This window comes from Lepisosteus platostomus, chromosome 8 (genome assembly GCF_059453375.1).
Source record: "Lepisosteus platostomus isolate fLepPlt1 chromosome 8, fLepPlt1.hap1, whole genome shotgun sequence".
NCBI classification, from domain to species: domain Eukaryota; kingdom Metazoa; phylum Chordata; class Actinopteri; order Semionotiformes; family Lepisosteidae; genus Lepisosteus; species Lepisosteus platostomus.
In genome coordinates this window covers 41,856,431-41,871,843 of record NC_142618.1, presented here as the reverse complement: position 1 = coordinate 41,871,843, position 15,413 = coordinate 41,856,431, and the positions used below count along the sequence as shown (strand labels likewise).

The 15,413-nt window shown below is 40.1% G+C and overlaps 1 protein-coding gene across 1 annotated transcript; it reads right to left on the bottom strand.

Annotated features, from left to right (window-relative positions):
- Positions 1 to 760: 760 nt before the first annotated feature.
- LOC148657351 (uncharacterized) lies at positions 761 to 14,679 on the bottom strand. The gene is made up of 9 exons (XM_088643470.1): positions 14,541 to 14,679; positions 13,443 to 13,600; positions 12,736 to 12,862; positions 12,087 to 12,272; positions 8,941 to 9,090; positions 7,046 to 7,200; positions 6,393 to 6,519; positions 3,036 to 3,221; positions 761 to 1,823 (listed from the first exon to the last, which is right to left on the bottom strand). Exons 1-9 carry the CDS (start codon positions 14,671 to 14,673, stop codon positions 1,798 to 1,800), a joined length of 1,248 nt encoding a protein of 415 aa, XP_088499596.1. The 5' UTR covers positions 14,674 to 14,679; the 3' UTR covers positions 761 to 1,797.
- Between the last annotated feature and the right edge of the window lie 734 nt (positions 14,680 to 15,413).

Sequence of the window (15,413 nt, the reverse complement as noted above, 5' to 3'; positions counted from 1 at the left end):
GGAACATGATTTGTGAAGTACTGTAGAGATGGGGGAGGGTCAAAGATCAGGTCTTGTAACAGTGCCCCTTGGCTTGGTTGTATTCCTGTAAGACTGCAGTGTTAACTCTCTCAGTGGCAACTGTATGAGTCCACTGTCTAATTTCTTACGTTCTGCTGTTCCTAACTGAAGAAAAATAGGTGGACATTATAAAGAAAAAGAATTATACCTCAATGATAACTTTCGTAACCAAAAAACCCAAAGACAACCATAATGCCAAAGTTACTACATGCTAAAAGTCCTTTCTCATCACATAAGAAGCCTTCAGGGAATTTCTAGTAACAGTGAAGGTTGTTGGATTAGATTCTGAACATTTACCTACTTATTTTTCATTGGCCTCCTAGGATAATAAAATATGAAAACCCTGGGAACATCAGAAATATCAAACTTTTTACAATGAAAAGTAGCTCATAAAGGCAAGGCCATATACTGTATAATGGTCAAACATATGTAGTTGGTGCTGGGTTTTGTTAGGAGATAAATGAACTATGTTGGGATTGTTACAAGCCGATGGAAGTCATGGAGAGATGATGTGTACTGACTTGTGTTTATTTGTGTATTGTATAACAGAGTTAAAGTTATAATGATGTGAACTGTTTTAAAAATGTAAAGGAAAGTGGGTGAAATAGCTCTGCATTAAATACAACAAACAGTACATTCCTCGTTCGGGTATTATTTCATACATATTATTTCCACTGTGCCAGAAATAACAACACACAAGCATTCTTCAGTTTTTTATTCTTAATTTTTCCTTAAGAAATACATAACATTGATAATTTTATTCTGGGCAATACCTCTTCTAACCTATCTTATTTCTGCGGCAAGTTCACCTTAAGTGGCACTAACAGCTTCTCATAAGATTACGCATTGTACCTTCTCTGGGTAGGAATGAAACACTACTGAAATGAGCTTGTATAAATGTCACCTCAGCTACTTGTGACTTTTATCTGACATTTCACATTGTGTAAAGGACACAGGACTACCAAGTGTTGAAAGTGACCATAACTACTTTGTGTTTTGGTATAACTCAGTGTTACTATACTGATAACTGTATGCATCAATATTTCATATGAGGATATCATTTGCCACCTTACATAGAAATGAGTGAAAAATCAGAAATATTTTCAATACATTTTTTCATTTTTACCAAATTGATTAACCTTTTTATAAAATAATGTATGCATGAGAACACAAAATATTATATATGTGCCCTAACTTTTGACAAACCAAAAGTGCATTGGTTTTTAAACTTTAGGAATTTTGCACACATACTCTCCAATGTGTATTGTGCTGCAGTACCGGTTCAGTAGTTCCCCAATGCTATTCTTAAACATTTCTTGCATCCACAACTCACTGATAATCATTGTCTGTGACTCATCACATTTTAAAAATCCTTCTGTCTTTTCTACCCAGAGCTCCTGAAGGTGGAAGCTGAATAGTTCTTAGTGATGCCTGTTAACTGGTGCAGAGATGCAGTTCGCCAGGTCTAAATACCAGAGCAGCTCCTTCTACTGTATGCCTGTAGTCAGTGCAGCAGTATCCTTATGTGAATCTTTCCTCTCATCTAAAAATTCAAATGGGTCATCTTTGAATTTCTTGTCTCAGGAGTAATCCTTTGCATGTCAGCAGGTCTTGCCTAAAAGCTCTATAACAAACCACAATCAACTGGTTTCTCAGGCAAGTCGGGATACAATTTCCAATAATCTTCGGTATGCCCTCTCTCCAATAACTGTATCTGCTGTCCTTTTATGCCTGGGTTTAGATGCTCGGTGATGTGCTTGAGACTGAAACGCAATCAGAAAAGAAAGTCATCAAAGCAACATGATTCAGTCTTAATCTTAGGTTTTGGCTGCCTTTTCTGATCCTCAGTAGAAAAAAGGTACTGTAGGTCAAATAGGATCACTGTGCAACTTATTTTGTTCACATTATCAATATTAGACATTCCTGCATCAGTAAATTAAAATTAATTAACTTATCATTTCCTTATATTGATGTATTATTATGCTTGATCCTTAAATGTGCAAATTATCACATTTTCCAGATATTTTCAGATGTTTCAAATACACATACTGTATACAAGCAGAGATTAAGCACCACGATGAAGGATGCCACATTGTATAGAACTCAAGCTCATCCAGCCCAAAGTGGTAGAGGGATATGTTATCCATTCATTTTTTAACGGGTTAATCCGATTTAGGATCGTGGAGAAGCCAGAGCCTATCCCAGCAAGCACTGAAATACACCCCAGATGGGATGCCAGTCCACTGCAGTGCAAACACAGACACGCACATACTGTACTCACACCAAAGCTAGTTTAACCAAAAGCCAATTAACCTACCAGTATGTCTTTGGACTGTGGGAGGAAAGCAGTTCACCCAGAGGCACCCCAGGTCCAAAATGGAACTCCCCCAGTACTGACCAGTGTGCTACCATGGTGCCCGAGAGTAGAATTCTACTAATCCACACCTCTAGTTCATATGCAAAAGCAGAACTCAGTAAAGAGAAGCCCTGGCTCTGATATCGCTGAGATGGATATTGCTGAAATTAATTCAGTATTTAAAGCTGCTGATGTTCCCAAAAAAGTATATTTAATATGACATGAACATCAATCCATTTTCTTACCGCTTTATCCAATACAGGGTCACAAGAGAGCTGCAGCCTATCCCAGTAAGCAACAGGCGCAAAACAGGGTACACCCTGGACACGATACCAGTCGATCGCAGCGCAGACAGACACAGACATGCACACACTCACACCAGGGCCAATTTTCCCAAAAGCCAATTAACCTATCAGAATGTCTTTGGACTGTGAGAGGACACTGGACCCAGAGGAAACCAATGGAGACATAAAAGCTCCTCGTACATAGCGCCTCAGGAATTGAACCCAAGCCCCCAGTGCTGTGAAGTTACGATGCTATCCACTGCACCACCGTGCCACTAGCATGACATAAACATAACACTAGAAAAAATATGAAAAAATAGGAAAACAAACCTTACTTTTCCCTTTGCAGGTCAGTTTTCCTACAGTGTGGAAGGCCATTTCTAGAGGGGCATCCTTAGTGTCCCCAAAGTGCACGGCCTTCACAGGCAGCGAGTTTTTGTCTCTGAGAAAACCCTCATCCATCCTCCAGACGTGATCATTGCTGTCACAGTTACACAGGCGCCCCATTCCAAAGCATGTACCTGTGGACAATACCAAGGCAGTTAGATTGCAATTCTTATTAGGACATTATAAAAAATGAAAAACAAAAGATCTACCATGACTTAAAACTGGAGTATGCTATCTTGTTGCAAAATCTACACATTTACATTAGTCTAATTCTTAGGTTCTGCAATGCAAATACAAATTTGGATGTCAAACAATTTTCAGTAGCTAATAATAAAAGCATTATTATTATAACATTGAACCTGAAAAAAATGCTACAGCATTAAAAGAATGTTATCCTAAGGCACTCTACTTTTGTAGAGGCCCAGAAGCCATATTTCTGTTAAGCTACGTTTGAATATTGAAATTACGAATAAAGGTATTTCCTTTTAAAAGAATCTGATCTCTAATGCCTGCTAAACCTTATGCAGGTATAATGTGCTTTGCAAAAGTATTCAGACTCCTATGGTGTATCACTTTGTGAAATAACACTGATGCATACATCAATCCAGCTATTTTCTAACCACTTTATCTGATACAGGGGTGCAGGGGAGCCAGAGCCTAGTCTCAGCATGCAACAGATACAAGGCCTGGAAAGGATGCCGGTCCATCACAGGGCACACACTGACTTAAACATACACACGCTCACACCAGGGCCAAAGTTCCCAGAATCCAATTAACCTACCAGTAAGTCTTTGGAATGTGGGAGGGAATCAGAGCAACAAGAGAAAACCCATGCGAACACGCAGATAACACTGAAACCATGCATACGCATGGTAAAATTAATACTTTACTCAAAACCTGGGAGTTCAAACGGAAAACTTTTAAGTGTAAGATAACATAGTAAAAAAAAAGCTGATAAAATGTTGATTGCAGAAGCATTCAGACCTGTCAGCTCTGTATTTGGTGTACATACTTTTGGTAGCAATTACACAAGTCTTAGGTAAGTTTGCGCACCAGTTTTTGCAATTTGTACTCACTCTTCTTTGTAGATTTGCTTACAATGTACCATTTTATTGAGTATCGCTTATAGGCAGGAGTTTACAAGTCCTTCCACAGATTCTCTGACTGGGCCACCCAAGCACAATGTTTTTTTATTCTTAAGTCACTCCTGTGTAGCTTTGGCTTTGTAATTGGGCCCATTGTCCTGCTGAAAGTGAAGTTTTGTCCTTCTTTTGGTCTTTAGCAAACTGAGGCAGGTTTTCTTTTGAAACTGTATTTGACTCCCCACCCAAGTACTGGCTCTTTCAAGAAACAGCTCGATGAGATCGTTGGATCAATTAGCTACTAATTACCACATGGGCTACATAAGCTTGTTTGCTCTTGTTTCTTATGGCATTCATGACTAGATAATACACTGTGCTGAGTTTGTTATAGTTATAACTCTTTGCATTTAGACCAAAAAGGTTCAGTTTCATTCCACCTCACCACATAATCTGTTGACACATCTGCAGTATCAATTAAATGCTTTGTGAAACTCCATGCAGAATTTTAGATGGGTTTTCCACTCTGCAATTTAGGCCAGCTTTGTGGAGTAGACATTATATTCTTGACTCAGGGCTCCCGCCTATACTTTGGGAGCCAATTCACCCAGGCCACAATCTGTTTTCACCCCTGGGTTCTGGTAGGAGGTATCGCAGTATCAGAACACTGACAGATAGATTCAAAAGCAGTTTCTTCCCCCCAGCAGTTCGCATCATTGACAGCTCAAATTAGCACCTGCACAAGTTAACACCTGCACTTTAAGGTACTGCACTGTTTGCAGTATGTCCTGTCTTGCCTGTATTATAACGTATGTTGTCTAAATTTATTGTGCATGTCTTTTTGTCATTTGTGCCTATTTTTTTCTCTTATGTTACTGGGTACAGCTGAATGAGTAAGCATTTTAATACACTTGTTGTATATGAGAAATAAATCTTGAGTATTGAATCATGGACATTCCAGGTACTTTTAATTTATTGGAAATTTAATCAACTGTATTCACAGGGATATTCAGAGACTTCAATATTTTTTTACTCTTCTCCTGATCTGTGCTTTTCAATGAATTTCCCTGAGTTGCTTTTTGGTCTTCATGGTTGAGTCTTTGCTTTAAATCCACTACCTGACCCGAGAAACTCACACAGACATGTCTTTATTCTGAAATCATTATAAATAAAATGTATGCACACCATTTATGCATACAAACAATGCAACGGAATCTGTATCACTCTTGATTACTAGCTATCATGGCAGTAGGTTTTGCAGAAATTATATTGTGAATTAACTTTATACATCAGAATAGAAGAGCATAAAATCTGGACTGGAGAAGGAAGCAGGCAGGGAGATGTGTGTTGCTGTTATATAGTACTGTACGTATATACAGGTACTGTATATGTAGTTCATAACGACACAACTCCTTTTATCACCTCTTAAAGGAGAAATATGGTACAAAATATCAGTTGTAAGTAGTGTCAAACTGAAGGTCACATATTAGGATGTGCTGAAAGTTGTGTGGAAACACTACTGAGCTCTAATCAATATGTAGTTAGAAAATCAGGAGTCAGCTACAGTATATCTGCAATTCAGTCTCAGATATTGAGTCCTCAATGCTGTTTAGCTGCCTTTAAATAGGAAGGCATTTGCATATAAAAGCACATTGTAATGAGTAAATGAGAGAGGTAAAACACTGATTCATTGGTGACATTAGTGAAAACAGTACAAATGGTGCTATATACTGTACAAAAGGCATCTTTATGTGGCTTAGACCGAAAAGACTGCACTGAAAAACTAATTTCTGGGATTAGTAGTGTGGAACTATGAACATTTTTGGATCATATAACTATCATATAATGATATTACATTCTGAACTCCAGTTTCTCAGAAAATGTGACTTTTGTTTCACATTGGATTACCCCCCTTTAAATGAAAAAATAAATTTACACAGTAAAATATCTTATTTGGTGTTTTCATTAATTTATTTATTAATGGTGGCTGGATGAGGTTTTTAGATAAGTTCACCACCAACAACAGGCTAGATGGGCCTTATGTTATGTTCTTATGTTCTAATGAGCATTATATAAACTAAAGCAAACACCCGTTTGCCACAAATAGATCCATGGAAAAATGAATCCATATGAATTAACCACACCAAACATGCAGACTCTGCAATGAGTGAGAGCTGTCCGTCAGGCTGACTGAGGACAGAAGCACAAGATGGCGGGCTCAGTCACCTGTCATGCCACACGCACAGCTCCCACTGTTCCTCTCAGCTCCTCCCCAGTCCAGCATCTTCTGCCCGTCCCATGAGACCCACCAGCCCCAGCCAGACTGAACGAAGCGAGTGTGCCGACAGTCCAGCTGCAGGACGAAAAACAAGGTTCAGGCTCTGCATTTCCTCAGGGGACACTAGTTCAAAGCAGTTTAATCCAGTTTAATCCTGTCCACAGTTCAACGGCTAACACAAATGATTCTGAACACGAATATTTATCACACATGTCCGTGAAATCTAATGACAGGGGTGTCTGAAGATTTGTGGGTATTTTATACAGGCAAATGAAGAAAGTTTAACAATTGTTTGTCTTGGTACTTTTCAGTCTAGATAAGTCTTGGCATTGCTGTAACTGGGTAGAGTTTGTGCAAATGAGGTCTATGAAAAACTTAACTCTTCATAACCTGTCAATTAAAGAAAAATACCAACCTCATCATAACTTCTGATGGAGGCTTCAGGAAAGAGCTATTTTGACTTCTCAACGTTATTTTGAAAACATTCTACAGCAGACGTTTGCAAGGTGGAGTTTAACAGCTGTGCAGCTGTGGAACGCATTTGATGGAGGAGCAATGAGAATCAGATAGTCTTCTGTCCCGCTCTCTGCTCCCAGCTCACCTTGACATACTGCTGGCAGGACCTGGACACTTGTGTTAAGGCGTGGAGCTGAGGGAGATCTGCTTCGTATTGGAGTTCTTTCCTGTAACAGCCTTTCTCTTCGCAAGGTGCCACACGCATGCGGTGCCCACTGTTGTGACTCACCACTGTGATACCTGAGTCAGGAGGACACAGCCCAGCAAGGTCACAGATACACCTGCATTAGTGTTCTAGCAGCAAGCACAGGGCCAGCACAAGGCAGTGCAAACTCAGAGAAGTCACACTGTGGTAGAGACAATATACACAAATGGTAAAAGAATCATAGTACCACGATACCCATCAACAAAACAAAGGATCTGGAAATTGTATCGTGAAAGTGAGATGGCAAAATCCAGTTTTATTTCAATTTAAGCGGTAAGAGTGCTGAAAGAATCAGCAAAAATTTGCTTAACACAGTAAAATCCAGATCCAGAGGATGAGTGCTCACAAAGTACAAAAATGTACTTCAGAAAATGAAATAAATATTGCTAAGAAAATGCTTCTGATTCAACTTAAAAAAGCTCTCTCTCAAAATATCTTACGAGGCTGAAGTTGGTTTCTTATTTGCCAGATTCTTATGCGCGTTTTTCGTTCCACCTTAAATGCTGCTGCAGTGATGTTATGTCGCCTTTCGCCTGTAGATGGCTCTCTTCGGTCAGGACTAATCCAGATGGAATACTGTAGACATCCTCAGTGAAAGGGGATATCCAAATAAATAGCGACTGTCCAAATTGTATTTTTGTATGGAATATATGTCAGAAAATCGCAAACCAATTTTAAAAACTCACAATAACACGAACTTGCACTGGGAAAAGGTGATTGCACTTTCTGCTGTATTGGTATGGCCCTCCCCCCTGATTATAAAAATGTCTCACCACTCTGACACTGTGGTGTGACACACAATGTAACAGACTCTCAAAATACTGAAGTATAAGAAAATGTACTGTACCATTTTTTAAAAAAGGCCCCCTGACCATTATGTGAGGATTTATATTCAACAAAATAGTGCACCTTCTGCTGATTTCTTGTGACTATAGAAATGTTATATATCAGGTGGGTAGCTGCATCAGCCTATCTTTCTTACACACAAAGAAAGCTCCACAGCTGAAACGTTGGGTTTCCTTTCTTCTCTTTAGGCATGGAATATATCTTTACTTGTTCCTTTGCAGCCTATGCATGCTGACGCAGCTACCCACCTGTTTTTTAACATTCCTGTAATCGCAACTATGAATGTCCACTGTGGGCATTTGTTCCATGATTATGTATTCTGGCATTGAAGCATATTTTATGTCATACCGAAGTGTCAAAAAAGTACAGTTTCACAACATGCTTCAGACAAGTTGCAAACTATGAAAATTTCACTGCAGAAAACAGATTTATGATTTAATTTAATTTCATATTAAATTAATTTGGCTATACTGATCTATAAATCAATTGCTGATTTATTGAAAAAGTCGTTTTGTTTTTCTGAACCATACTAAAAAATAAATATACAGATTTAAGTTGTATCATCCATATTTATCAGCCCCCAATTTATCTGAATTAAATTATATTCTGCAATAATATTATATCTACAGTACAAAATGTATTTACTTTATAAAGTATGTATATATATACAGTATGACCCTGCACTTTCATTCCCTATCATTGGCCTTTACATGCTTTTTAACAAAGCAGGTTAGCAGGCAGATCTAAGAACAATGGTTAGAATTAAAAATATCCTTTAAGGAAATTAAGCAGGGAATGGTTTAAAACTGGGAACTCTTACCTGGGATTCGAGTAACTAGATAAATGCGAGCTAGCAATTAAAAGAACAGGTGAAAAGTCATCCAAGAATGCTAGGTGCGAAGTGTTGCCTCTATTAGCCTTCAGTTTACCTGTCAGTGGGTCAGAAGCCATATCACAGTACACCTGGAAGTGGGAGAGCCCCTGTCCTGGCCCATCTGGGTCAATGATGTATCGCCTTGACTCCACAAAGCCAGCCTCCTTCAGAGCTGCACAAGACTCCAGCACTGGATCCAAGGTCTCTGCACGATGTCAACACAGATAGTTAAGAGAGTAGAAGTAAAGCTTTTATCTTTTACTCAGCTGGGTGCTAAAGAGTGGCACAGCGGTACAGTGGCGAGTATTGCTGCCTTGCAATACTGGGGCCTTTAATTAAATACATCTGTGTGGAATTGATATGTTCTCTCCATGGCCATGTGGGTTTACTCCAGGTGCTCTGGTTTCCTCCCATAGTCCAATGATACACTGCTACATGAATTTGTTTCTGGGAAGACTGGCCCTGGTGTGAGTGTGTGCGTGTCTGTGTCTGTGTGTGCCCTGCAATGGACTGGTGTCCTGTCCAGGATGTATCCTGCTTTGTGCCCATTGCTTGCTGGGGTAGGCTCTTGCTCCCTTGTGACTCTGATTTGAAAGAAACGGTTAGAAAATGGATTGATGGACAACAGGGCAATAACGGCATGCTTTTGTGCCCTTGCTCTTGTCAATTGACAGTAAAATCCATATGGCATATTTAACAACTGCAGTGTAACCTTTTTTATAGCATGGGCTAGAACCCTGTAAAGACAGGGTAACACCCTTCTAACAAATACAGTACAACAGTTATGTTCAGTACATAACTCTCAATGCATCATACAGAGGTGTGCTCTGAGCACTGCAGAAATAAGTTTCACTGGCAGGCAGTGCTGTAAAAGGAGAGTCGAGGCCTGCGTGTGAGAGACTGGAAAGTTTTCAAAATTAATACTATTATCTTTGCAGATAACCCTGTAGGTTGAGCATCACAGTGACACAATGAAATTAAGCATCTATTAATATACAGCATCAGACAGAGCAAGGACCAATCCTGGCAAAGTCAGATGTGATGCCTCTGTCACGAACACGGACTGAGATCCGTGTCAGGTCTTGTAGTAGACCCTATGCAATGCAGTAAGAGCTGGAGAAAATAGGAGGCAAGAAAAAGGGAACACACAGGGGTTTAATAGTGCACAAAATAATAGTGACAGTCCGTGAGACAGAGAACGTGGGAGACAAAGAACGGCATCCAAATCCAAACGGGTCCAAAGGCAGGTCAGGGCACAGTCTGAGGGACGCGACAAGGTTAAAGTCCCCGGGAGGGGGGAACACACAGACATACAAAACATGGAGGTCCAAGGGTGATGGGGCGAGATCCTCCAGACCCCGGGCTCAGGAAGCAGGAGGTGTCGGGGATGAGGCCTATGCCCTCAGGAGGCGGACGTACGTTTTCCTGGTGCCAGGCGGGCCTCGCGACATCCTTACCCTAATGATGAGCCCCGAGGTCTGGAGGAGCTAGTCTTTAAATAATACACCTAAGAAGGTACACCTGGGGAGGTTAATCACAAGAACAATAACAATAACAGGAGTAGTGGAGCGCCCTCTAGGGAGGGATGTCAGGCGTGACAGCCTCACAAATGAAGGATCTGAGGTTTGATGCTGGCTTTGGCTGAATTTCTAATGCAAATATTGGCAGGTTGGACTGGTCGCTCTAAATTGCAAGTCACATCCTGTCCAGGAGAAGAGCAGTTATGTGTCCCATGGAGGCAGGCTCCGGCTTGCCACAGCCCAGACAAGGATTTCTGATCACACATGGATGGCAAATTGTTAGCAATCAATGTATACGACCCATAAAATACAAATTTAGAAATAAATATACAGTACCGTCAGAGAACTATTTTTAATGTCGTTAATCAAGAATACTGTTGAACTGAAATCTGCTAAATTCAGTGTTTTTTGTCTTTATTTTAGTTATTTCTGTCCTCATATAAAAACAAGACATTCAAAGGAATCAATGGAATTTCATGTTTTAACACCGAAGGTTGTTCATTACATTTGCTGAAAGACATAATCCATTGTTTTCAGAAATGAACCACATGAAGATGTTATGTTTGATCACAAAGGAAAACACCAAGACATCTCAGTTTCTAGTCCTTTCTTTGTTCACACTTAAGAAATGTACAACAGCTGGAAACATGAAATAACATCTCTTAAAAGGGAATCGGATCTCGGAGTGCTTCAGTTTAATTGTGGGAATGCAGTCAGAGAATTCCTCAGCAATTAACTCCTCAACTGCTGGAAACCTAGACTGCATATCCACAAGAAGCTGTGCTTGTAAGATCAGATGTAATATTATGGATCCGCTTTAATTATAAGTCCATTCGAAATCACAAAATTATGACTGGTTTATATTTAAAATCCTCTTTCCTGAGTGCTTGAAATTTTAAATTCATATTGTGCCTGGATACATTCCAATCGGAACATGAAACGACTATGAGAGACTGAGGAATAAAAAATGTTGCCCAGCAAAAACTAGCCCAACTGCCTGAGTGATTGTGAATCCAATTTTTAGCATTGAATGGTGACATTGATTATCATGTCATATGAAACCATGTGTCTTCTGCTTTGTCGAATTTAACAATGTTGCCTGAACAAAGAGTGAGGCAGTTTTCTGGGTCAGTTTCCAGCTTTGTGAAGAGTGGTTGGGTTTGCACAACAATACATCTGCTAATTAAGTTCTAATCACCCACAGTACCTGAGACTGGGGCTCTCCCTTTTCATGTACTTACTCTATATATTAATTGACAAGACCGACATATATCTTGAGAATGTCTTAAAATACAGTACTGTATGTTACACACTTGTTAATGAAGAAGTATGAACGATCAAGTTTTATGATGTGATTCCTCTCTATTGTGCTGAGCTGTGTTATTTATTCAGGACTGATGTACTGTACCAAGCTGTGCCTTAGCTGTGGCTTAAGCTCTTCATAATACTAAATCTGCAGTGTCAAAATAGGCAATCAGACAGAGAGAATGTTTTTGGCAAGATATGACAATGTTTCTTTGGTATTCTAAGATCAATGTGACTTGTGCTGAGTAGAAATTGCAAAAAAGTTAGTGATACTGTTAGTGTATAAAGAGAAGGAAATGAATAAGTAGTTCTAAATGAATATAAGACATATCAGAAGTTAAGACCTTCACAGAACATATTTGCTTTATGACCTTACTTTGTCCAGTGCAGAACAGTTTTCCAATCGTGTGGAAGGCCATCTCCATTGGCATGTCTCGGGTGTCTCCTAATCTCACCTCTCTCATGGGCAGGGAGGCCTTGTCAGACAGGTAGCCTTCATCTGAACGCCACACTTCGTCATTAGCATCGCAGTTGCATGTCAGCAATCCAAGATCACAGTCACCTACAGATACAATATGTATGCACACACTCTATGTACAGTTGTTTTTCACATTATGCATTTAACAGTACCTATTATATAATTATAAGGAATATTTCAAATATATAAAATGCATTTTATGCATGCACACTATATGCTGTTTAGAATGTACTGTACGTACTTGCACTGAAACATGCAAAGCTTTTTATCATTTTATCCTTTTTATCATCCTTACGAAAATACCAAATGCATGGAAAAATCTTTTTCTCTTTTATACTTGTGAAGTCACTAAAAATACTTTCATTATTGTCACATTATTAATCGTATCAGCCACATTTGTCAAGTAACACATAGTGTTTCTCTGCCCTTTTGGATGAGCTTGGAAAACAGTTCAGGGATTCTTAAAAGAAATAAGAGGTAAAACGACAATAAGAGTTAAGAATCTCCTGATTTCAGTGGTAGAGAATGACCTAATAACCAGTATTACCTCTCTCTCCACAGGCACATTTCTTACTGTCCGTAGATGTGCTGCCCCAAGAGTTCATCCTGCGTCCATCCCAGGATACCCACCAGCCCCACTCCTCTCCCAGAAACCAGGTGTGGCGACATTCCAGCTACGCAGAGAATTGTGGGAGGTCTGTGAGAATTCTTCAGCAATAAAGGATTTTATTGCTGGACTATTAAAGGGACAACTGCTTGGAGGGAGTGTAGTCCCTTCACTCTGTTAGCATATATAAGGGGGGACTGGAGGAGAAGGGAGTACCAAGAGAAAACCCACACCAACACAGGTAATACAGTACGTGCAAACTCCAAACAGGCAAAGGCACTTCTAGCACTCAGAAGGTTTGAGGCAGTACTGGATATGCTTTTGGTAATGGGCTCTAATGGCTTTTCTTTCATCCCCACCTGGGCTGCCAATCAGCTTGACTCACTGCTACAGCTCAATCATCATACCAGCAGGGGTATGAAAACATACAGTATGGGCCTTCCTGTGAGGCCCTCTTAATAAAAAATGCTGACTCCACTGTTTGCAAAAATCTCTTACAAAGTCCACATGCAAGTTATAAAGAATCAACAAGGATGTCTAGATACGCCTCCTGAAATGTTTGCACCTTTTGTACGTTGTGATCTAGGGAACTGACAGGCGTAGTTATAACATGTCACTCAGTGTAGCATGAGGAAGGCTGAACTTACTTTGACGAGTTGAGTGCAGGATTCAGAGGCCTGAATCAGAGACCTCAGCTGCAGCAGCGATGCCTGTCTATACGTTATCTGCCTGGAGTAGCAGCCAGCCTCCTCGCAGGGAGAGACTCGCGCACGGCTCTCTGAGTCATGGCCCACCACGGTCACACCTGAGAAGCAAGCCTTGGTGAAGAGATCGTTTGTTTCCTGGCTTTTCTTTGTCCCTCACATTATCTCTCTCTTTGAATTCAAGCGGATGGAGAGTCAGCCGCTAAATTCCCACAAAAAAACAACAACTTTATTCTAAACACTTCTTCCAATTCAGGATCGCAAAGCAGCTAGAGCCTATCCCAGCAAGCAACGGACTCAAGAGGGTATATCTTTCCGAGAAGCCAATTCATCTATGGAGCAAACCTACGTGAGCATGGGGAGAACATACAAACGCCACACATATAGCACCCCATGAACCCAGGGCCCCAGCGCTGCAAGGCAGCAGTTCAAACCACTGTGCCACATTAACACCCACAATATATTGATTTGCAGCATAAACAGGGGACTGTATCTAAGCCTTGTTATAATGTAAAGCACCGTCTGGCATTTGAATATCCCTGCTTTTAGATGTATTTGCCACAATAATTAATGAAACACTTCAGGAACCTGAACCAAATTAATAACATCTTGGTGTTAAGTAATAGGGCTGGTGAACATCTGGAGGTGAGTTCTGGCCTTAACTCCCTGACCACCAAGGACCTACTACAAGGATGGTGATAGGAGAGGAGAGGAGCAGGGATGACGCTCTGTCTTCAAAGTTTATTTCACAACTCCAGAGAAACTGCAGTATTTCAAGTGGTAAGACTGCACAATTTCAAATGGTAAGACTATAGATTCTACCATGATTTATGCATAGTTCGTAGTTCATTCTCATTAAGACAGTGTAAAGCACTAAAATAATTCTTATGTAGGCTGTAAGCCTACAGAAGCTAAACAGACACACTTGCTTATCCTCTCTTATCCAAACAAAATTAGCCCTGTTAAGTCAGTCACTACAGATTCTTGCACTACCACAGGTGTGAACTCAGGAGTGTTCTGAGAGTTAAGAGGGGAGTGCACCATCAGCTCGCAGAGAGTTCATGTCACAGAAGACAGGGAAGGGCTCGACTCCCTGGTCCTCCTCATCTGGGTCAATGACATAGGTTCCAGATTCCAGGACACCAGCACTCCTCAGGATTGAGCAGGTCTCCATAACTACAACAAACAAACATGCCCTCACAGCTCTCATGTCCAGGAGAGCACCTGTAGTCTGATGCAGCTTCTTTCTGAAACAAGCTAATTGGACAGCCTGAGGTCACAAATGTTGAAATACATATAGGTGCCACTGTAAAGAAATGATATAGAAACCAAAATAATGCATACAATCATAATGACAAAAAGGTAAATGACAAAACTGGTGTAAAATAAATTGTACTGAAAACAATGCCTTCAGACTCAATGCTTGCAATTAATACATTATTTCTAGAATGATATTTTAAAATAACTAGTAGGAATATCCAATAATTTTTTAAATTCCAACTTCATATGGGTAAAACTACTCTAGACCAGAGGCCCATAAAAACATTTAAAACAAGTATAAGAAAAAGAGTTTGATCCATCATGATGTCAATTTTTTTTATCTTTTTGATCACTTCTCTGCAAGAACCCTACAACAAAGCAACCACTCTGTCCTACCTATAAAATGTCTATAGCATCAAGCCTGAAGGCTATCCACCGCTATTTTCTTTGGCTCAGGTCTGTGTGCTCACCCCGGACACAACCATCTTGATATTAATTCTCAACACAAATTTGAAACTGCAGTCAAATTCAATTAAAGCTTTCCTGTTTCTACGTTATGCCAAAAGATGGATTTGCTCAGCCTTCACATGTAATAAGTTATATGCCTTGGATTTACCTGGTTGGTAAGTCCAACTTTTTTGGACCAGCAACCTC